The sequence below is a fragment of the Marmota monax genome, unplaced genomic scaffold (assembly GCF_021218885.2).
Source record: "Marmota monax isolate L192 unplaced genomic scaffold, Marmota_monax_Labrador192_F-V1.1 WCK01_AAM20220418_F8-fsc00070, whole genome shotgun sequence".
Lineage (NCBI taxonomy): Eukaryota > Metazoa > Chordata > Mammalia > Rodentia > Sciuridae > Marmota > Marmota monax.
Genome location: NW_026692116.1, coordinates 2,341,311 through 2,363,131, shown reverse-complemented (window position 1 = coordinate 2,363,131; position 21,821 = coordinate 2,341,311). Strand labels below are relative to the sequence as shown.

General features: G+C 40.0%; 1 protein-coding gene across 4 annotated transcripts in view; it reads left to right on the top strand.

Moving 5' to 3' along the window:
• Nucleotides 1–21,608, top strand: part of Tgfbr3 (transforming growth factor beta receptor 3) — a 188,107-nt gene extending 166,499 nt beyond the window's left edge. For all 4 annotated transcript variants that reach the window (XM_046461657.2, XM_046461666.2, XM_046461681.2 and 1 more), the window contains 3 exons: nucleotides 5,051–5,092; nucleotides 7,510–7,617; nucleotides 18,162–21,608. In XM_046461657.2, coding sequence (XP_046317613.1) covers nucleotides 5,051–5,092; nucleotides 7,510–7,617; nucleotides 18,162–18,280 — 269 coding nt within the window. In that variant the 3' untranslated portion in view covers nucleotides 18,281–21,608. The remainder of the gene's footprint in view (nucleotides 1–5,050; nucleotides 5,093–7,509; nucleotides 7,618–18,161) is intronic.
• Nucleotides 21,609–21,821: the final 213 nt, after the last annotated feature.

Genomic DNA, 21,821 nt, shown 5'->3' with positions numbered 1-21,821 from the left:
AAGGCCTTTATACTCTAGTGCAGGTTTCTCAACCTCAGTAGTATCAACCTATTTGGCTGGATGACTCTTTGTTGTAGAAGAGCTGAACTGCACATTGTAGGATGTTTAGCAGCATCCTTGGTCTCTACCACTAAATGCCAATATCAGTCACCCCCACAACTATCTTGATACCCCCAATGTGTCTTGATGCTTTTCCAAGTTTACGAAAATTACCCCTAGGTAATAACCATTGTCTAGTGGTAGAATGAAGATAAGTGAACAGGCCATCAGTATTGAAAGAACCCAGAGAAGAGTTTCAGAAACAGTGAAGTAAGATTAGTAAAACCTGTCTCCAGTGGTACCTGCATAAAGCCTTCTGAATCTCCAGGAGATTTCCTCTCCCCATCCCAAGTATTAGTCAGCTTTCTGTTGCTGTGACAAAATACTTGAGGAAAAACAACATAAAGCAGGAAATATTTATTTGGGCTCATGATTTCAGGATTTTAGTCCATAGTTAGCTGACTTCATTGTTTCTGGACCTGAAGTGAGTCAGACCTGGCGGCGGAAGGGCGTGGTAGAGCAAAGCTGCTTAACTCATGGTAGCTGAGAGGCAGAGAGCAAGAGAGAGGAAAGGGCTCAGGGACAAGATGCAGTCGCTAAGGACATGCCCCCAAGGACCCACTCATTTCAACTAGGTTCTATGTCCTAAAGTTCCCACCACCTCCAATATTCTACTCAATTATGAAATTTACTTACTTAAATTTTTTGTGATGCTGAGGATTGAACCCTGGTCCTTGAGCATGCTAGGCAAGCACTCTACCATTGAGTTATATCTCCAGGACTATATTTCATTTTGATTGTGAATTCATCAGTGGATTAATTCATTGATAAGATCAAAACCCTGGTGATCTAGTCACTTCCCAAAAGTTCCACCTCTGAACATTATTGTGTTGCGAACCACGACTTCAGTGCAGGAGCCTTTGGCAAACATCCCACATCCAAACTATAACACCCTCCTTCCCTCATTGCCAAATACCCATAGATGTGGGTACCAGTTTGACGCCTTGTTTTTCTGTGGGCCTGCACAGGCCTACTGTGTTTAGGAGAACTGAATTGAAAACTGAAGGCCCAAAGCTGTGGTCAGTTACTCATGCATAACCCCAGAAATATCCCATTTATGAAAGCCATGCCTAACAATCTGAGGAGGGAAATCTTGGTTCAAGAGGTAGACCAAAATTTGCTCAGAGTATATGAAAAGATTTAATTCAGAATGTTGATTATAGTTTATTCGTTCTGCAAGAAATGCATTGTTAAAAGTCTCTTTACAGCAATATCTAGGATTCCTTTCTTACAATCTTATCCCTAAACCCAAAGTAAATATTGTTACATCCCCTCTTTTCCTTTTAGCATGCCAGCTCGATTATAGGGTTCTGGTGGAGATGAAACTATTTTAGTTAGATTCAGGGGTTATGAGGGATTTGGGAACAAAAAAAAAAAGTTAGAGGATAAATTTCTTCAACCTTAGCTCTGCAGCCTGTGCTTGTTATTGTTTATGCGCAGTCATGAGGAATTTCACCCAGGAGAAACGAGCAACAACTGTTCCTATTTAGCTCTCTGAGAAGGCCCTATTTGGGGTGGGGGAGAGGATTAGATCATAACATAAGTCCATTAAGAATTTTAGAACAATGTCATCCATCACACAGGCCTTGCTGTAAAACCTAAATTTTTACATGTGAGGTCTCCTCAGTGGAGAATCATTATTTTTAAATCACTTGGGGATTCTGAGTGACAAAGTTTAACCACAGGCGGTTGATTGGATGGAACTCTTCCCAGAAGTGCATATACTTCTCGCATGATGCACACTATTGAGACCTTTAAATGCCTTTGGACTTAGTTCAGTGAATCAAACCACTACTTCTTGAAAGTGGGTGAATTTTGTGGTTAGATACCCCTACTTCATAGGGTTCTTGAGGGTTTAAAATGAGTCATATAAATGAAGGCTTTTTGTCTTTTGGAAAATACTATACAAATGTACAAATGTAAGGTGTCACAGTTGTTACTGCTGCCAATAAGGCTGATGGGACCAAACTCCCAGGAGAGCTCATTTTGCAGTTAGTGTATTGAATGTGCTCTGCATACTGAATTAATTTTCCTTGAAAACACACGGTCAGAGCTGGGATGTAGTTCAGTGGTAGAGTACTTGCGTGGCATGTGTAAGGCTCTGGGTTTGATCCCTAGTACTGCCCACCCCCAAAAGGAACAAAAACACACATTTACGTTTTCTTAGTAATTTATTGAAGTGTAACTTTAGCCCATCTCCTCATCCCAGAGCCATCATGTTGCATGGCTCCTGGGGCACCAGTCAATTATAGTGGCTCTGATTCATCTGGTGGTTTCCCTTGAGCTGGACCATTGAGGACACATGTTGATCAGCCTAGTTGAGATGACTGATAGTGAGAATTTATAATTCTGTTTCCTTTCATCTTGTCAACCTTTATTTTCATAAATATCAACTCATATACTGCTAATTTTGGTCAACTTTTCCCAAGTTCTTTTTGCTTCCAGGGGGATTCAGACAAAGTGTGTGTTCCTTCTTTTTTGGATGGAAATGGAGATGGAAAAGGCTCTACGTACCACTTTTTTTTTTGGTAGTGCTGGGGATGGAACCCTGGGCATCATGCACACTAGGCAAATGCTCTACCTCAGAGCTGTACCCAGTGGTAGCTCACTCAATTACTAACCTCCAACTTTGGATCCTCCTGCCTCAGCCTCCTCAATAGCTGGGATTATAGGAATGTGCCAACACTGGCAACATGTTATCACTTTTATTTATTTATTTTTATGACTTACTTAGTCGATTTATTTATTTATTTTAATTGATTTTTTTAAAAAATAAATGACAGCAGAATGCATTATAATTCTTATTACACGTATACAGCACCATTTTTCATATCTCTTGTTGTATATAAAGTATGTTGACACCAATTTGTGTCTTCATACATGTACTTTGGACAATGATGTCCATCACATTCCACCATCCTTGCTAACGCCCTGCCCCCTCCCTCCCACCCCTCTGCCCTATCTAGAGTTCGTCTGTTCCTCCCATGTTCCCCCTCCCTACCCCACTATGAATCACTTTTAAACTCTAAAGAAAAGGGTGGAGTCCATGCCAGGGCCCAGTACCCTTTTTCCAGAAAGGGCCAGATAGAGAATTTTTTTAGTTGGGAGCACATATACTCCATGTCTCAACTCCTCAGTTTTACTGCTATAGCATGAAAGAAATCAGAGATTTTATATAAATAAGCATAGCTGTGATCACATGAAACTTCATTTAGGGAGTAAATTTGAATTTCATACAACTGTGTCATGAAATAGTCATCTTCTTTTGATTTTAAGAAATCATTTCAAAATGTGAAATTCATTCTTAGCTCAGAGGCTGTGGTATCCTGGCCCCTGGTCCATGCTGTTCTGTTGAGGGCAGACAGTCTGTGATTGAGCATTTACTTAATCCCTGTTCTCCAGCTAAGGACAGAGTGACACTCACCAGTCATTTAGCCTGTGAGGCAGGAGTCTGGAATTGTGTTTCAACCCCTGCCCTGATGCTTTCCAGCTGTGACCTTGAGCTAATCACAGGATATCAGAATCTCAGGCTGCTTATTTGTAAAATAGTGATAAAAATTCTTTTTCTGCCTCCCTCACGGCACTGGGGTGAACCTCGAATGAGAATCTTGGCTCTGTAGCACTTCATTAACATGAAGCATTATAGAAATAATGAAGCACACAAACATTTTAAGAGTCTTATTCCTTGTTTCCTCCATCTCCAAAAAGTGCATCAGCATTTTAATCGACTTTTGCGAAACAGTCCTGAAAGACCAACTCTATGCCTCTATGAGGAAACAGAGATGAGTAAGAACTAGACCTTGTCTTCAGGGCAGGAAAAAATGGCAGGAATCTCTGTCCCCTCAGCAAATTAGAGTGTGATGTGGCCCAAGAAGAGGGATGAAATGAGCAATGTGGAAGAGACCAGCCCTGCTGGGGGGCCAAGGTGGAACTAGAGAGAGTCAGGGAAGGCCTCCCAGCAAAATTTCCAACCAAGCAGGTCTAGGAGAGGAGGCATTTCAGGAGATGACTTGCAAAGTGTGATGACATGGAGCAGCATGGGAAATTTGGAGAACTTATATAACTGAGTGTCAGAAGCCAGCATGGGTGAAGGACCCCCATTAAGGGAAAAACAGCTTGAATTTTTTTTCCTGTGATCAAAGAGGAGTCATCAAAGAACTTAATCAGGACAATAACACGATCATCTCTGGGCTCTGGAAAATTCACTCTGGGGGCTAATATAAAGGAGGTAGTATTGGTGGCTGCAGAAGGTCTTGGTGGACAAAGAGACCTCTTTGGCAATGCAGATGAGTGATGAATCATAAGACAGTAGTATTATAGTCAACATGGCACACACCTTTGATACCAGTGACTTGGGAGGCTGAGGCAAGAGGATTGCACGTTTGAGGCCAGCCTCGGCAACTTAGTGAGACCCTGTCTCAAAATAAAATGCAAAAGGACTGGGGGTGTAGCTCAGAGGTAGGGTGCTTGCATGAGACCCAGGGTTCAATCTCCAGTACCAGAACATATACTCAAAGAAACAATAGCATTAAAGGAAGAAGAATAAAGATGCAAAAATGTATAAATTATTAAATTAAAAGAATATTTTAAACACGGAATACAATGTAAATACACTTGGATAAGCACAATATTTAAATATATTGAATCTTTTTGTAAGTAAATCAAAGACACATATACCATTAGATTTAAATTCCCTAAGTTTAGGTGTTTGCCTTTTGAATTTTCTTCAAATTGGAGTGCCTGTATAATTGACCCTTAGCAGAATACAATGCTTAAAATTTCTGTGTCACCCATGTTACAGTTTTGATATCTGAAGAGGGTCATTGGCAGAGTGTTCACAAAGTATTAATAGGAAAAGTGTCAGCTTCTGCTGAGATTTTGAAAACCCTCTGCTCAAATCCTGGCTTCTTCATGGAATCCATTGTGACTTGACTTATGCTTTTGTTTTCAGAAAAAGTTCCAAGCATTAAGGAACAAAATCCAGTTCCTCCACGTAAGTCTTTCTGCAACTATTTCGAAATAAGCCTCTTGGGCTTTTGTAAGAATGAGTTGGTTAGTGAACATTTGCCAAACTTGGAGTTTGATAAGGAGATTTATGTTCTCATCCTCCTTTCCCCTTTCCTCTTTTTTTTCCCCCATACTTTTTCCTTTCCTCTGTCCTTCTTTCATCATCTTCTTTCTTCTATCCTTTCTGTCTTTGCAGAAATATTAATTAAAATATTAATTTGTTGACCTATTTGACATGTGTGGCCTGAACAAGAAGGCAGTAACTCGGCTTTAGAGAGATAAGCTAATGATTTGCATGCGTATATCTGTTATGATTTGAAAGCACTGACGTACAGCTGTGCGAGTACATAGCTTTAAGTGTTGGTCAACAATGTTTACCTGCTCAGGGAACTAGTTGCTACATGTTCAAGACTGTCTCTAGTCAAAGAGGTGGGGTAGAAGGGACCAGAAAGAACTTTAAGAAAATAATAGAGCAGTTACTACGGAATGATGAGCTGAAATTTATGTCAGCCAATTTCAACATTTTGTATGGCAGAAAACATTAACAAGAAATATTTTAGCAAGCTGCCCAAGATTATCGTTGGCACTGAGGCAATCAGCTTCCCAGAAACCCACAGAGAGTTCTAGATGATACAGCCTTGTAAGAAGAATCTGTATGTGAAGATTCCCAGTATTAGTCTCCAGGGCTGACCCCATAACATACATGTGACAGTCAGGAGAGTGCTCTATACAAAGTCATAAACTGTTCCCCTCGGGGGTTATTTACCAAGATTATGGAACAATATCATGACTTAGAAAGAGTGAGCCATTTGGACACTATTTCTCATACTTACCTAGTTTGATTTTCATGGAATTTGTAGATGTTTTCATTAAAAACTTGTAATTATGCTTCATCTTTGCTTCCATAGGCATAAAAAGGCAAGTTGTCTTTTAATATCTGTTCTAAGGACTAGATTCAGCTAAATAGGTTAATGGCTTGGTTCACAGGAACCTCCGTAGGTCTCTTCCCAGTTCTTGTCCTTGCTAAGGAGCCCTCATATTCATTCTGTGTAGGCAAAGTTATCTTCATTTTTCAGAATTTAAGTGAACACACAAAGTGGCACATGCTAGAAGAGCAGTGCCCAGACTTGGGAGTATGGATCCTTCCAGACTGTTCTCTATCATGACACAACTTTCCCTGAGCTCTCTCAGTGCTGGGGCTCGAGAGTCACATTTGATTACTACTGAATTTTTAAAAATGAAGTGAGTAGAAAAGGAAAGAGACTTAATTTATATAGAGATCAGTTGCTTCTGACTAGGGTGAAAAGTAGAGATAGTATTGAGGGGAGAGACCTTATATCTTCAATTTATACTAAAAAAACAAGAGATCTTTAAAATTTTAGTCTATCAAAACCCTCTCTTCTTTGGACACTGATTTTAACTTTTTATAAGTGACTCAAAGAGGATAGTTTTTTTAAGAGAAAGGAAATATCCTATTTCTGTGGCCTGGAATTAATTTCAAATATAAAATTCTTTGCCAAATGGAGGAACAATTGGTTCTATTTATGTTTTGCTGACTGCGAAGCTGACATCACTCCCTACAGAGAAGTATTTATGTTCCCCTTGTAGAAAGATTACGGCTGGAGATGTGTTAAAGAGTAGGCTCCTTTAAATGACATGATACATAGTTCTTAAGATTGAGGATTTAATATAAGGTGGGTGAAATGTTATAATCCGCAGCCGTAGTTTACTCTTGTTCTGTACTTTCTTCTCACCCTCTTTCTTCTTTTTTTCTTTCAAACTTTTAAATATTCATGAAAGTACTATAAAGCAATCTAAGTATGTATTTTCTGTGTAGTGTGTCTCACTATTGGAGGTGTTCGATGAATAATAAACAATGAGTCAGATTTTTTTTAATATATTTTTTAGTTGTAGATGGACACAATATTTTATTTATTTATTTTTATGTGGTGCTGAGGATCAAACCCAGTGACTCACACATGCAAGGCAAGTGCTCTACCATTGAGCTATAACCCCATCCTGAGTCAGATTTTGATGATGAAAGTTCACCTTATTTTCCAAAGCATCTTAACTTGTGAATTTTCAAGACACTCTCCTCAGGTTGGGATGATGAAACCACAGACTTAACATTTTACAAAATTTACAAATTTTATTTTTTAAATTAGTTTGTTGTTCAAAATAAATTGCAAACTGAGAATATTTGGAAGCTTCATAATTTCGTTTTCCATTGACCAAAAGTTGCAAGTAACAAAATACAGTATATTTTATTGGAATCCTTATTACATTCTCAAATTTTATTAGTCAGTGCTCAACCTTTATGATGGTGCTTGTAAAACAAATATAAAATTCAATGTATGATGTAGACTAACTTAGGGCCTGTGTATTGGTTTCCCTCTTTTATAGAAATTTTCCATGGTCTGGACACCCTAACCGTGATGGGCATTGCGTTTGCAGCATTTGTGATCGGAGCACTCCTGACGGGGGCCTTGTGGTACATCTATTCCCACACAGGTTAGTGTGACTATGGACTCTCAGTTGGTACACAGCCTGTGCCTGCCACACAGTAGATACTCAGTGTTTTGTTGGATGGACGAATGAATGAAAGTGAGAGAAGGTTCATTTCCGCTCTTCTCACGTTTATGGATTTGACCTAGATTGGATTTTATAAAAATATAATTTACTGTTGGATGCATTGGCCCATGCCTATAATCCCAGCAACTCAGGAGGCTGAGGCAGGAGGATTGTAAGTTCAAGGCCAATCTCAGCAACTTAGTGAGAGCCTGTCTCAAAATTTTAAAAAAGGATCAGGGGACTGGGATTGTGGCTCAGTGGTAAAGTGTCCCTGAGTTAAATCCCCAGTACCACCCTCCCCAAATATATATATATATAAAATTTGTTTTTACAGTTGTAGAAAAGGAATGTTTAAACTATTTCTGCTCATAACAATCATGACATTGCTGAAGTTTAGCTTCTAATAAAGCTATTTTATCTTTAGAGTTTAAAGGAAGTTAATGTAGACAAACTGGAAATATAAGCAGTTCCTCCAAAGATAAAGACTTCAGAATAGACATATAAATGTTCAGGGAGATAAAAAGAAAGCCAGGAGTTTACTACCACATCTGCCAAGGTGTTGACCACTGTCCACTGGAGTCCCTAATCAACGACTTAACCCAGAATTTCTCAACCTTTTTTTTTAACCCATGCTGTGTGTATCTTCTTTGATAAACATAAAATTCTCATGTCTTTCTATGAAAAGTTAAAATTTCGAAATTATTTTCATGAATCAAAAAGATATAATGCAACAAAGCACTTTGTTTTTAAACTAAGCTTCCCAAGCCCCTCAAACTTCAATGTGCTCCAAACCCAAGTCCCAGGCATGAAAGCCATTGGCCTGAACTGGAAACCTGTTCTGATGCCAGAACAGAATGAAAGCTCAGCAAGGGGATCTCTGTTTCAGTGGGGAAGGAGCCCTGGACTGCTCTCTTGCATCTTTCCTAGTTTCCCTGCAAATATGGGAAGGAATGGCATGCATTTTGAGACATGCCTAGGGAGCTAGCTGGTCTTATTTGCTCTTGGGTACTTGTTTACACTGTGAACCTGTGTCAACAGTGCTAGATGGATCATTTTGAGGCAAGAGGCAGTCTCAGTCTCTGTGTTTAGAACTTTATTCTCCGTTGACCACTGAATGCTCTGATCTTTTGCCTCACCTTGGGCCGTTCAATCAGCCCAGCTAAAAGGATGACCAATTTAAAGGAACACAAAGCACTACTAAAGGACATTTTGAGACACTACATTTTTGCTCTCTTGACACAGACATCCTGTGACTTAAAATTTCAAACTCTTTTTCATTCAAATTTTTGCTTCAAATACTACACCCCCTGACTAAATGTTTTAGAAAGGAAGGAACAAACCCTTTTGTGCCTCACATGGGAAATTCACCCAACCCAAAGCCAACTTCTTGGCAAAAGCAATAATGGGGCTCTGAGTCCTCAAATTATTGGTCTTCATTAGCAACCTTTGAGTGAAGTATGTTTCATGTGAGAGAAAGAAAAAATAAGGCTCTTAAGTGGAATGATTCTAAGTATTATATAAACATCAATGAATCAGTTTAGGAATATTCATTCTCATGAACAGTTTATAAAAGGACCAGAAGGGACAACTTTTAACTGAGTAGTATTTTAGAGTAAATCATTTTTGTCACAGGAATACTGACATGTTCAGATCTCAAACAAAGTTCTTCATAACTTTTTCCAACCTCCTGCGTGGCTGAGAGGTTCTTGGGCTATTGGCAGTCTGTGTTGTCTCTTGGGAATGCACTTGAAAGTACTCCAAGAAGCCTGTGTAGCCCTGAGGATTTTATACAGCCTAGTCACCCACAGATGCTTTCCATGTGCCTGCTCAACCACCAACTAGTCTTGGTCATAGCTCACCCTCAAACCCTCACAGCTAATCGTGGACCAGGAGACCAGGTCCAGGCAGAATACAGGGCAATTAAATGGTGCTCACTATGGGAATATGACCCACTGAAACCCACCCCCCCCACCCACCCATGATCCTAGACTCTTGTCCACAGCCAGGTGCACAAACCTGGTAAAAAGCAAAGTGTAGCAGTGAGATAGCCTATGTTGCTCCTTGAACTTGGACGATTATTGTTATTAATACCCTGTCCCTAAAACCAGGGGATTTGAAAGTATTTCTCATACAGAAATAGATTTGTAAATAGATTAAAGAAAAAAAAACAGAAATGCTTCCTGTGATGCTTTCCAGAAAAATTATGCCAATTCAGAAGGTAAAAGGTATCATAAACATTGTCATTTGGGCTTAAAATCTGTTGGCATCACTTACAACATAGCCTCAAGATCACTTTTTATTCAAAGCTGTAGCCTCTGGTTCATTTTGCAGACTGTTCATAAGAAATCCCAGTGTCATAGAAGCATGAAAAAGGCTTTTATTTCCCTCTAGGGTTAAGTCTCCCTGCCAGTTCTGGTTTAGTTTTCTATATATTTATCTTGAATTCATCTGCCGACTCTGTCAGTTATCTCAGTCCCCTCTAATGCTTTCAGACATATCAGGTGTTGTACTGATTCTTTTTATTTTTCAGTAAATCTTCCGAATTTTGAAAGCATTCATAGTCCTCTAGCTCTGAGAATTGCTATTGGCAAGTTCAAGGTCATTCAGATTCTTGATTCCCTTTGTATGTGGCCTAATTTTTCTTTCTGAAAGAAATTCTACAGTAGAATCCCTTGATTTAGGTATATTTTCATACATGGTGGTACTGAGCACCAATTGAGCCCTGTCCTTCAGTGCTGATACTGAGATCTTATTTAGAATTCCTCCTTTTCCTCACTCCTGTTTTATATATTCTCTTATTTTAGAAACCATTTTATTTGAAAGTGGAACCTCTTCACTGGTCTTTGAATTTTCCTTTCTCTTTGGTTTTTCCATCTTTTTCCTTTCTTTATTTTCTGGGAGATTTCCTCATCTTTATCTTTCAGTCATTTATTGAGTTGTTAATACATTGATTTTTTTATTCCAATAATTTTTTTCTATGGATTTTTTTCCTTTTTTAAAGTCTACCTGAGAATATTAATCTGGAATTGTTTCAGAATGGGGAAGTTCTAGTTTGCAGGTAGGAGGTATTAACTGTGAATTTCTTTAGGATTATCGGGCAGGTTTGTTTTATTGAGCCCCTGATATCACCTCCTGGTGATCCTCTCAGGGTCATTACTTATTAAGTTTTCCATAAAACAGGTCTTGTTTCCCACCCAGAAGGTGTACCTTGGGAGATCTTTTAATGAGCACTGATTAAAATAAACTGACATGGAGCTGGGCACAGTGGCCCTGTAATCCCAGCAACTCTGGAGATTGGTTTCAAGTTCGAGGTCAGCCCCAGCAATTTAGCAAGGCCCTAGGCAATTTAGCAAGCCCCTTCTCAAAATTAAAAAAAAAAAAAAAAACTAGAAGGGCTGGGAAGGTAGCTCAATGGTAAAGTGTCCCTGGGTTAAATCTCCAGTACCATAAAACAAAAACAAAAGCAAAAACAAAACAAAAACCTGACATGGCAACAAATGATATTTGGCAAATAGACACTGGAAAGCAAATATTCAGACTTCCTGGACAGGGTATGGTACCAGCCCTTTTCCTGAGTGTGGATAATTAAGTTATGCTCTGGAGGAGACAGATAGTCTTGTTCACTGGTGCTGGAAGAAGCAAGGCCACTTGCTTTTAGCTGCTGTCAGGCCAGCCAGTGCCCAGGAGAGCCCAAAGCATGTTCACCCAGCACTTTCTGAGTGCAATTCTTGCACTGTACTGGTGCTGACATTCCTGGAACTCTTGGTTTCACCCTCTTAAAAGAGTAAACTTCCGGTCTTCCTCCTGGTGAGGAAGGGCAGGGTCGCAGCCTGGTGGAGTCTGGAGATATAGAAAAATCTTACTGCTTCTTACACAGAAACTCAGCTATCTCCCTTTAGCCCTATATTCCCCCTCTCTTGTTCCTGTTGTCATTTCCTGAGTTTCTGAGGGCTCTATGACACAGATTGGTTGTTCCTCAGCCTTCCCACTGTTGGCTTAGGTTTCCGCTCTCTTGAGTCAGTTATTCTCCTATTTTTTCACCAGCCTCCAATGCTTTATTGCTGTTGTCTTCACTCCTGTTATCTTTGTTTTTATGGGGTTATGCCTTTTGACAATTTATTCACTGTCATTCTGGTGAAATTTACAGAGGGAACGCCAGTCTGTGTGTGCATACAGAAAACAGTCTCTACTAAATCTTGCCTTTGTGTTTAAAAAATCAGCTGCTCTAGAGGGGTTCTTGGGAAATTACTATCTGCTTCAGCATCTCCTTTTCACATAGGGAAGAACAGAGCCAGCAAACTGATGCAACTATGCAGAGTTACATAGTTATAGCAGTCAGGCCTGGAAACTACTTTCTGGATTTGGATACTTTCTATTCTGTTGTTACATTTTCAAAGGACATGTAGTTATAATACTTTCATCTTCCTCTTGCATATCAGAGAATAAACTTATGATTCACATTTCTAAAAATTTTTAATAATGATGTATTTGATATTGCTTTCTCACCACAAGTCAATCAGCACATAACAGACTTGGAGGGCACTCCTACTAATGGATATCCAGGCTTTGTGTCCAGCTATGAAAAATGCCACCAGTGTGGAAGCAGTAGGAGAAAGCAGGTGGATTCACATGTAATTTGATTATTCTTTTTACCTTTTTTTAGTATACGCTAAGTTTTGTTTGTTCGCTCATTTATTCATTCTTTCACTCAGTGAATCTTTTTTGAGCTGCCCTTCAGTTTGAACACTGTTTGTTCTAGCCACTGGCAGCACACTAGTGAATGGTACAGAGCCTTGCTCTTGTGGAGCTTACATATTTTAGAAGCAAGAGAATAACCAGACAGACTGGCAATAAACAGTGATTCAGGTAGAAACCCAAATATGAACACAAATGTCAACATTTAGGAAAGCAACAACTTAGGGAATTTTTTCAGAAAGATGGAGAACTGGTAAGACTAGTCTCATCAGAACAGGAAGTCGTGTTGTTTTTAAGAATTAAATTTCTTCCAAAACTCTCACAGTAACTGAGGGGAGCTTGAGAAGAAGGGGGAAGGATTTGAATGGTCAGAAGGTTTTGCAGGGGCTTTGCTCCTTGACAAAAGACACAAGGACAGAGATACCAGGAAAGCTTAAGACTTGATCTTAACTCTCTCTGTTTAACTGTATAAAAGAAGGATGGAGGATTCTGGTGAAAAGAGAGTGGGTTCTGCCTTCTGTACAGTCACAGAGGGTTCCCATCTGTCCAGCTGGTGCCTGGGACATCCTCTTTTGCCACCCACCCTTCACCTCAGCCTAACCTCCTGCTCCTTCTCTTTTCATCAGAGCAAGGCTCAGGACCTCGGTGAAACCTTCGACCTCTAAAAACACTGGGGCCTCCAAAGATGCCCCTAACTCAAAGGTCTTACTGACTCTCTGAACTATGGGTTTCTTCAGACTTCTGCTTTAAGAACACATGGTACATCTGCTGGAGGATTGTTGAATCCACGTCTGAGGGATTGGGATGGGCATGCCTGATTCAAAACTTCCACATTTCTTTTGCTCTGTGAACCACAGTGTTCCTTCCACTCTTCGATTTTTTTCCTGCTTACACATCTGAGCAGGGTCAAGTATCTTACATTTTTATAGGACTTTGGGGTTCAAAAAGTTTTTCATATGCATTTATTGTTTAAGCATCTCATCCCTACGAACTTGGGAAGTAAGGATCTCCTTCATATACTAAAGGGTTAATTTAATGTACCTTGCTCAGGACTAGCAATTGAACAACCTAGAGCTTCAAGCTCATTTATGATGATAGCCATACCTAGGGGTTATAAAGATGGCCTTCCTCCTCTACCCAGTTTTCTCTTTCCTTTTTCCTCTCTCTCCCCCTTCTCTCATTCTTGTTGTCAGACTTTGAGTGCATCCTCTTAATCAAGTTAAAGTAAGAAACAGAAAACCAAAGTGCAGGTGCAAACAGGTTGGCCCCACTGCAGGAATATAGGAAGGAAGTAGTAAGCAGGATATTTTGAAAGGTTTTAATTCCCACCTTGGAAAATTATATTTTTTTCTCTTATAACAACATCTAACCTACCCTTCCTGGATATTTTGCATGCAAAAGAAAGTTCTTTTAGCCTGGACAATTGGGAAACAATTTTTGGAAATGATAAAAAGTGATTCAAGACCTCTAAACTAAAGATAGCCTAGTTCATTCTCCTTACAGGAGTTGGCTTGAAAATTAGTTGGGATATCAAGAAACTGACACTAATTGCTACAAAATTACAGTCAACACATAGGCCTAGAGGAAAGTATTGTTCTTTACAGCATCAAGGAATATTAAATCTAAATCACCTAGGCATATGGTTTTCAATCCTTTGCTTAACTATCTCCCAAGAACAAGATTCCATAAAGTCTCCCTATAACCAACCAATCCTCATAACCAGCAAGTTCTCTCTGACTTATATCCTGTGTCTGCCATTTAAACTCATTTCCTCATGTTTTGCCCTCCAGGGAAATAAAGAACAGCAGTCTGCTTCTCTTTGAAATCATCCTCAAGGGCAGTATTTGCACTCAATCTGCTTTGGGCCAAATAATCTAGATTCTTCTCATCTTTCTTTTAAACTCTTCCACTACTGTTTCCCCATATAGCCTTTCCACGCTATTCACATCTCTCAGAGAGAATTTCTTCCCTAGGACCTGCGTGGTGAAAGGCTGAGAGATAAGAATCCAGTTGTAAAGTAGGTTGTCAAGAGGTTGCACAAAATCAGATCTGGACAACACTGGGCTAAGCTAAAGAAATAAAACAGAAGAGTGGGCATGCCTGTAATCCCAGTGGCTCAGGAGGGTGAGGCAGGAGAATTGTGAGTTCAAAGCCAGCCTCAGCAAAAGCAAGACACTAAGCAACTCAGTGAGACCCTGTTTCTAAATAAAATACAAAATAGGGCTGGGGATGTGGCTCAATGGTTGAGTGCCCCTGTGTTAAATTCTGGGTACTCTTGGAAAGAAATAAAACAGATTTTCCCTTGAGAAATTTTTTTTTTCTGTTTCTTTTAACTTTTCTGGCACTGTTTAGGCTCATCCACAGACCGATATGAGATTCTCTCCTTCAGCACACCCTCCTCCTCCAGAGTATTCCAGGCACCACATGCCTCTTTCCCCTACTCACTCTCCCTCCTCCTCCAATCTCTCTTCTCTCAATGTGGTTTTAAATTTTAGGAACACACAAACACTGAACACATTGTCTCTTATGGTCAAGTTTGATAGTATGAGCAAGGAGCCTTCTTCAAACTTCTTCCATGTGTTGCTTAGCAACAGAGTCATCCCTCCCCATCTCCTCCAGAAGTAGCCTGATTGTATCTGACACCCAAGGGATATTTTGGAGAAAGTGGGTATTCCAAAAAGCCAGTGTCACTGTGACAGAGAGCAGAAAACCAAAGGACCCATCACAGATATCCCAGGAAACTGCTGGTTTTCTAAGCAGAATTCTAAGAAGAATTCTAAGAAGAGTTCAAGAAGAACTCTCTTGGCACATTTAACATTCTTCCCCATGATGAATTTTTCCACCTGACAATGAAAAATCTTTTTCTTAATTTTTCCAAAAGGTAAAAATAATTTTTTTAATTTGGTTATTTTGAGAAATCTTTTGCCTGTGGAAACAGCCAGAGGTAGAAGGGATAGTTTGTCTATAGAAGGAGTTTTAAACATTTCCAAGCAGATGCTCAGACACATTCTCCTTAACACCTTACTGGATCAAAGTTGATAGAACATTATGTTAACATTATGTCCTCCTGGGTGAAAGACCCTGCAGTCTCAAGGGTAGGAGCTTCTTTGTTTTGTTGTTTGCAGATTTACTTTGAACAGTGTTTCCAAGGCCAAGAGTTTCTGAAACTCTGGAAGTTGAAAGATTTCTTTTTAATGGGCACTGATTAAAATAAACTGACATGGCAACAAATTATATTTGGCAAATAGACACCGGAAAGCAAATATTCGGACTTCCTGGGCAGGGCATGGTACTGGCACTTTTCCTGAATCTGAATAATCAAGCACGTGTCATGTTCTGGAAGAGACGCACTTGTCCACTGTGGCCAGAGGAGGCAAGGCTATCCGGTTTTAACCTCTGTGAGGCAGAGTAAATGAAGCCTGGAGGGCCCAAAGGGAGGGGGCTGGCTTTCCTCCTGCTTTTCTGGTGTATTCTTTATTTAAATGGGAAAGAGATTTTTTAAATGTGGCTCATGTGTAGCCACATTATTCCTTCTAATTGATAACATGAGTATCCAGCTGAGTGTGTATCAACATGGAAATTGTAAAGGAGCTGAATTCTATTTTTTTTCTTTCTTTCTTTTTCTTTTTTGGTACCAGGGATATAATCCAGGGGTTCATAACCATTGATCCACATCCCAGCCCTTAAAAATATATATATATATATATTTTATTTAGAGACATGGTCTCGTTAAGTTGCTAAGGCTGGTTTTGAACTCTTGATCCTCCTGCCTCAGCCTCCCAAGCCACTGGGATTACAGGCATGCACCACTGTACCCAGCAAGGGGGTTGAATTCTTGAAATCTATCAAGAGTTGTTTAGGTCTCTGGAGTGTGTGTGTGTGTGTGTGTGTGTGTGTGTGTGGTGTCTGTGTGTATGTGTGTGTGGTGTGTGATGTGTATATCAGGGCTTGGGTGTAACTCAGTGGCAGAGGACTTGGCAAGCATACACAAAGCCCTGGGTTCAGTCCCTAGCAGAGAGAGAGAGAGAGAGAGAGAGAGAGAGAGAGAGAGAGAGAGAGAGAGAGAGAGAGATTGAGATTTGATCCTCTTCTAGAAATAAGCACCCACTCTGGGGAAAGTAAATCTTTGGCAGAAAGTTACTGTCATTGAGGCAGATTTCCCACCCTTAATTACATCTACACATGAAGGGTAAGGGGCAATGCTGGTGAAGGTCTAAAATATAGTTTTCCAAAAAAAGAAGAGTAAATATAGTTTCCCTGCTTCTTGGGAATATTGACCCCCTTCTCCCTCCATCTCACCAATCCCAGAAGAAAAGATAATTAGAGGAAACACAGGGCCAGCCATACAGAAAGCACATAAATGCTCTGAGGTCGATGCAAACGTGTGTGGAGCTTAGTTCATAAAATGGGTGACAGCGAGAACTGTAACCAGACCCAGGGGCACGAGCCGGTTCTACATTTTGCAGAGCTGCTCTTTTGGCAGATGCTTTTGAGGGGCCCCCCGAAAGGGAATGGAAGTTACGGGCTCGAGTTCCTGTACTTGGAGGGCAGAGCATTTGCTCGGGTGTTTTGTTTTAATGAAGCAGAAGGGAGGGTTGCTTATCTCCAGCTGATAGATGTGTATTTCAGCATGACAGGAAAGAGCGGGCTCATTCCTAAACAAACCTGGCCCTCTGGGGCTTCCTACATTGGAGGGGGGAGAATGCTTACAAGAAGTTTATGGAGTTTGTGCTCTGATTTTTTAAAGAAAATGCAGTGCATTTCTTTGGAGAGCCCTGATCACTTTTCCCTACCTAAAGCCATTTTTTGAGGGTTGCGCTGAGGCCAGTTTTGCTGAAGAGAAGACTAATTCTAGGGCCTTTTGCACTGTTAAATGCAAACCATGTGTGTGACCCGAGGTTTCCTCCCTCTCCACAGCCCTGCACATTTGGCACAAAGAATGGGTTTAGCTGAAATGCAGCGGAGTGTGTAATGAAAAGTGGGATGCTTAATGTGTTAGGAGATACTCTCGTTGCACTCAGCAACGAACCTCAGCCTGGAAGGAGGGTGTTTGCTGGCAACCACTGCAGTCTTTATGTGCAAACAGCTAAGCCCCTTCCCCAAAAAGTTTTTCCCATAGCAGCCTCCCTCCCCTTCTCACTTCCTAGGTAGGTCGTATGCTTGGCACACAAGACTCTCTGCTGTTGCTAGGGCACAATCTAGACTTCACCAGCCCAGTTTTAAACAAGAGCTTTCAGAAAATAAGGCCTCCAGGAGTTAAGGTGTAGCTTATTGGAAGAGCATGTGTTTTTGCATGTACAAGCCCCTGGGTTCAATCCCTAGCACCAAAAATAAAAAGGCTCCCAAACTGCCAAGTTTTCCTTATTATAATTTAAAGGTCTCAGCCTCCAAAGTATAATATCTTTATAAGAGAAGGTACAGCATTTCCTAAGTTCAGGTAGGTACTGGTCACTTGTCCTACACAGTCCAGATGTGTGTGGTTTTTATTCAAAGGCTGTAGGCTCTGAAATCCAGGGCATTTGTCATCAACTGTCAGAGGTCTTAGCCACTAAGATTGCCTGTTAGCCAACAGGAAAACCCTCCTCTTTTCCCTGTGCACGAGACTTTCAAAGCAAAGCAACAAGCAGAAAAACCTTATGAGGTAAGGTCTTCCAGCCATCCAGGACCTGGGCCAGTTGCTTCTGCTTTGGTTGAGAAAAAGAATAGATAAATGGCAAAGCTGGGGGAAAGATTCTTTTCCACACACGTAACATGCACCTTCCTTTGCTTTATTTCTTTACTAACTACAGGGGAGACAGCAGGAAGACAGCAAGTCCCCACCTCCCCACCAGCCTCTGAAAACAGCAGTGCAGCCCACAGCATCGGTAGCACTCAGAGCACACCCTGCTCCAGCAGCAGCACAGCCTAGCCAGACCCAGCTGGGCCCGCGACAGCTGATGGTGTGCATCCAGACTCAGAAGGCTTGAATTTGGTTCCATTGTAAAGGGAGAGTGAATTTCAGTGTAAAGATCACCTGTTGTATTCACCCCTCACCATGGCCAATGTAAGCGTGACCCCTGGACTTCTGTAACACACTAGAATTCATGTGCAGAAGCTAAGATGGTGGCCTTCTCCACCAGCCCCTCACAGGCTGCGGGGTTTTCAATGTGAAACACATGCCAGTTTTTTAAATGCTGCTTTGTCCAGGTGAGAACATCCATGATTTGGAACCCTGAGTTTTTACCCAGACTCAAGGAGATGGTAAAAGGATATCAGCTAGACAGCAGATTCAATGAGGAGATGTGGCCAAAGATTCTTTTATATCTGAACCAAGACATAAAACAAAAGAAATGCTTTAAGGCTTTCTAAGCGCTCCTCCATGTCTAATGGGCATCTTTGGATGCACACTTCTGACCTGCCATGCCTTGTGGGGTCTGATGTGTGGTTAGCTGGGTGTTGACTGCCCTTGGGGACTGCATCCTGCCACATGTCAAGTCAACATTCCTTTCTTGTGTCTTGGGCCAAAACCAGTGCTGACTGCCTTGTCAGCTTCCTGTGTCTCCCCACACTTACACACACCAACTACAAAAATGTCTTAATGCAAACTTCGTATTTCGTATAGGCATATAGAAATTGAAGATAGACAAAATCTGGAACTATTGATCTGTGTCCATCTCCTACATTTTTTTCCCTGATAAATTAATGTCTAAATTGGGGCAAGAGTCAGTTGTAAAGCTGAGGAGAAATTTGCAAGTTGATCTATGTATATGCATATGTAAGTGGAAGTGTATAATATGTCATGTGGCACATTTTCTCAGTTGAAGAAGAGAAAAATTCATTCCCCTTATGAAAATGTTCTATGATTCCAGAGTTGGAATTTACTCCTAAGTCATATTTGGTAGAATGAGAATTTCTACTCAAAACACATCAACCTTTCTAATAAGCCCCTTTGTAAAATCCAAGCCCCCATGAGACACAAATTCCTGGCAGATCCTGTTGGAGTCCTATAGGTAATCTGAATAGCCTCACCAATTCTGCCAAGACAGAGCTGCAATAGGGTGAAAGGCACTCATTTGGATTGTTTTAGTTCTCTTGCCTTAAATATATCCCAAACTCCAAAAGGATTTGAAGTGAATGTCATGAAATGGAATAATATGATGCCACTTTGCAGCTAAATAAAGCTCAGCGATACCTTTATGCTAAAAAGAATGCCAGAAGAGGATTCCCACACCAGATCATTTACTTCTGAAGATAGCTTCAATGCAAGTTAAATAGTTTTCTTTTTCCAGAATTTCCCCCAAATGAGTTAGGATTCCATAAATAAAACAAATAGATCCACCCCAAAATATTCATAAGCAAATCTCACTGCCCTTAAAAATAAAGCAGTTGTGCCTGGTCCTCTGCAAATGGAATAATAAATGCTGATGAAACTCAAATCTTTAGGGAGTATCTACATGTATACAAGTAAGAGGAGATGGAAATCACTATCATCCAGTCATTGAGTACTAGTGATTGATTAGATAGGTGTAGACATTCAATCAAGATAATTTTAATCAAAGCAGATTACTTTAGCACTGAGATTTCCAGGCTACCTACATTGATAAGTTGAACTTCTTTCAGATTTCCATGTATGCATTGAAGACAACACAAGACTAGAGAAATGTTTTCCTTTAGTTTATTCTTTTTAACATAAGGGTATCAGAGTGGAGGACCTGGATTACGCTACCTGTGTTTGAAAATAATGCGCTTTGCCTAACCTTCAGCAGAATGTATTGTTTTAGCATATTCTATGTATAAAAAAATTTAAAGATGTCTTCAAAGAAGACTAGAGTCTTTAAGTCACTTATAGCTATATTTTACTACAAAAAGTGTATAAAGATATATTTAAGTGTTTTAGATAAATTTAAGTTACTCCCAATGAAATGTTTAATTTCAGTTACTGTGAATTCTTTTGATCAGTTCTTTGCTTTTTAAAGAAACCCTTTCCGTCTTATTAAAAACAAAATTAGCTATGAGGAGGTATTAAAAAATTCATTTCTTAGATGGACAGGGTTAAAAAAAAAACTTCTGTAATATATTTAAATGTATATTTTTGAGAGAGATACTATGTTGCCAATGATTTTATAAATAATTTTAATTAATTTACAAATTTATAGATGCACACCCAAAGATTTTTAAAAGAGAGTTAGAAAGAAAAGAAGGAAAAAAAATCACCTTTTATTTGTTTGGGTCTCATTGTCAGAAGTATTATTTAAAGATCAAGAAATCCCGTTCTAAAAATGAAACCTGATCCCATTTCAGAGAGTGAATGTCCTTAGGTATTTCTGAAATGTTTCTAAACAATGAACATTAAAAAAATAGTGTGTTTTCTCCCCAGCTTCTTATTACAGCATTTCTGATTGCTTCATCTTCACAGTTTTAATACAAAGTACAAGTTCTACTTTTATAACATGTTCTGCAAGTTTCTTTAAAACTGTTTTTATATTCCAGTTGAACTCAATTCTGTCTGCCAAGTCATGTGTTATTTCTGCAGGCTACGCCCGTAATTTGCAAAGGCCATTTTGTTTTGTTTGTGGATGCTGAAGCTATTGTTGAAAGGCTCTGAACTCCAAGGCAGATGTCTGTGTAACATCCTATAGCTTCTCACCATGTGGTGTTCACCAGCTGTTAATTCTGTATTTTGAAGTCAGAGATCTTTCTGTCTAAGCTGTTTCTATAGCATTTTCTAAACACAAAATGGTCTTTCCCTTGTGTGGTAATAAGATTGTAAATCCATTTCCTGCGTGTGTTCTCAGCAGGCATGACTGAGTGTGTGTGGGGCGCGCACACGCGTGCCAGTCTTTTTGTACTGTAACTACCTCATGGTTTGAATGATGACTGTACTGCTGGTTGTGTTAACAGAGCACATTTTGTTGGGTGAGTCCTGTATGCGACTTTTTTTCTTGTTTGTTTTATCTAGGGGTTGTTCATGAAACTGACAGATGTTTTTCTAAAAAGGACTATTATCAATTTCCAAATACAATACTTCTCTCTTCTGGTTTTTCCTGAATGAGCCTGATTTTGTTGCTGTTTTTCATCAACTATGAGGGTAAAAAGAGTACCCTGAAAATCCCTGTGGCCAGTCTGAACACCCCTGTTGTCTTTTTTTCTGTCAGTGTGTCAGTGATTTTGTGAACATGCTTAGATGTATAGTTTTGATAACCACAGTTTTAAGTCCTTTATCTGTGCATAATAAAAAGATATATATCAATTATTAACGCGTGTCTTGTTTGTTTGGTCATCATTAATTTCCACCCTCAGACTGATGGCACCGCTTTCTCACTGACTTTCTCTTACCTGTATCATCTGCTACATTGATGGGGAAGATGATGGTGGAGAAAGGCAAAGAGGCCTCTGAGAGCAGAGGGGAGGGTGGACAAAGCAGAACACTCTGGGCCTTCTATCAATTGCCTAAAGTCAAAGAAAGAGAA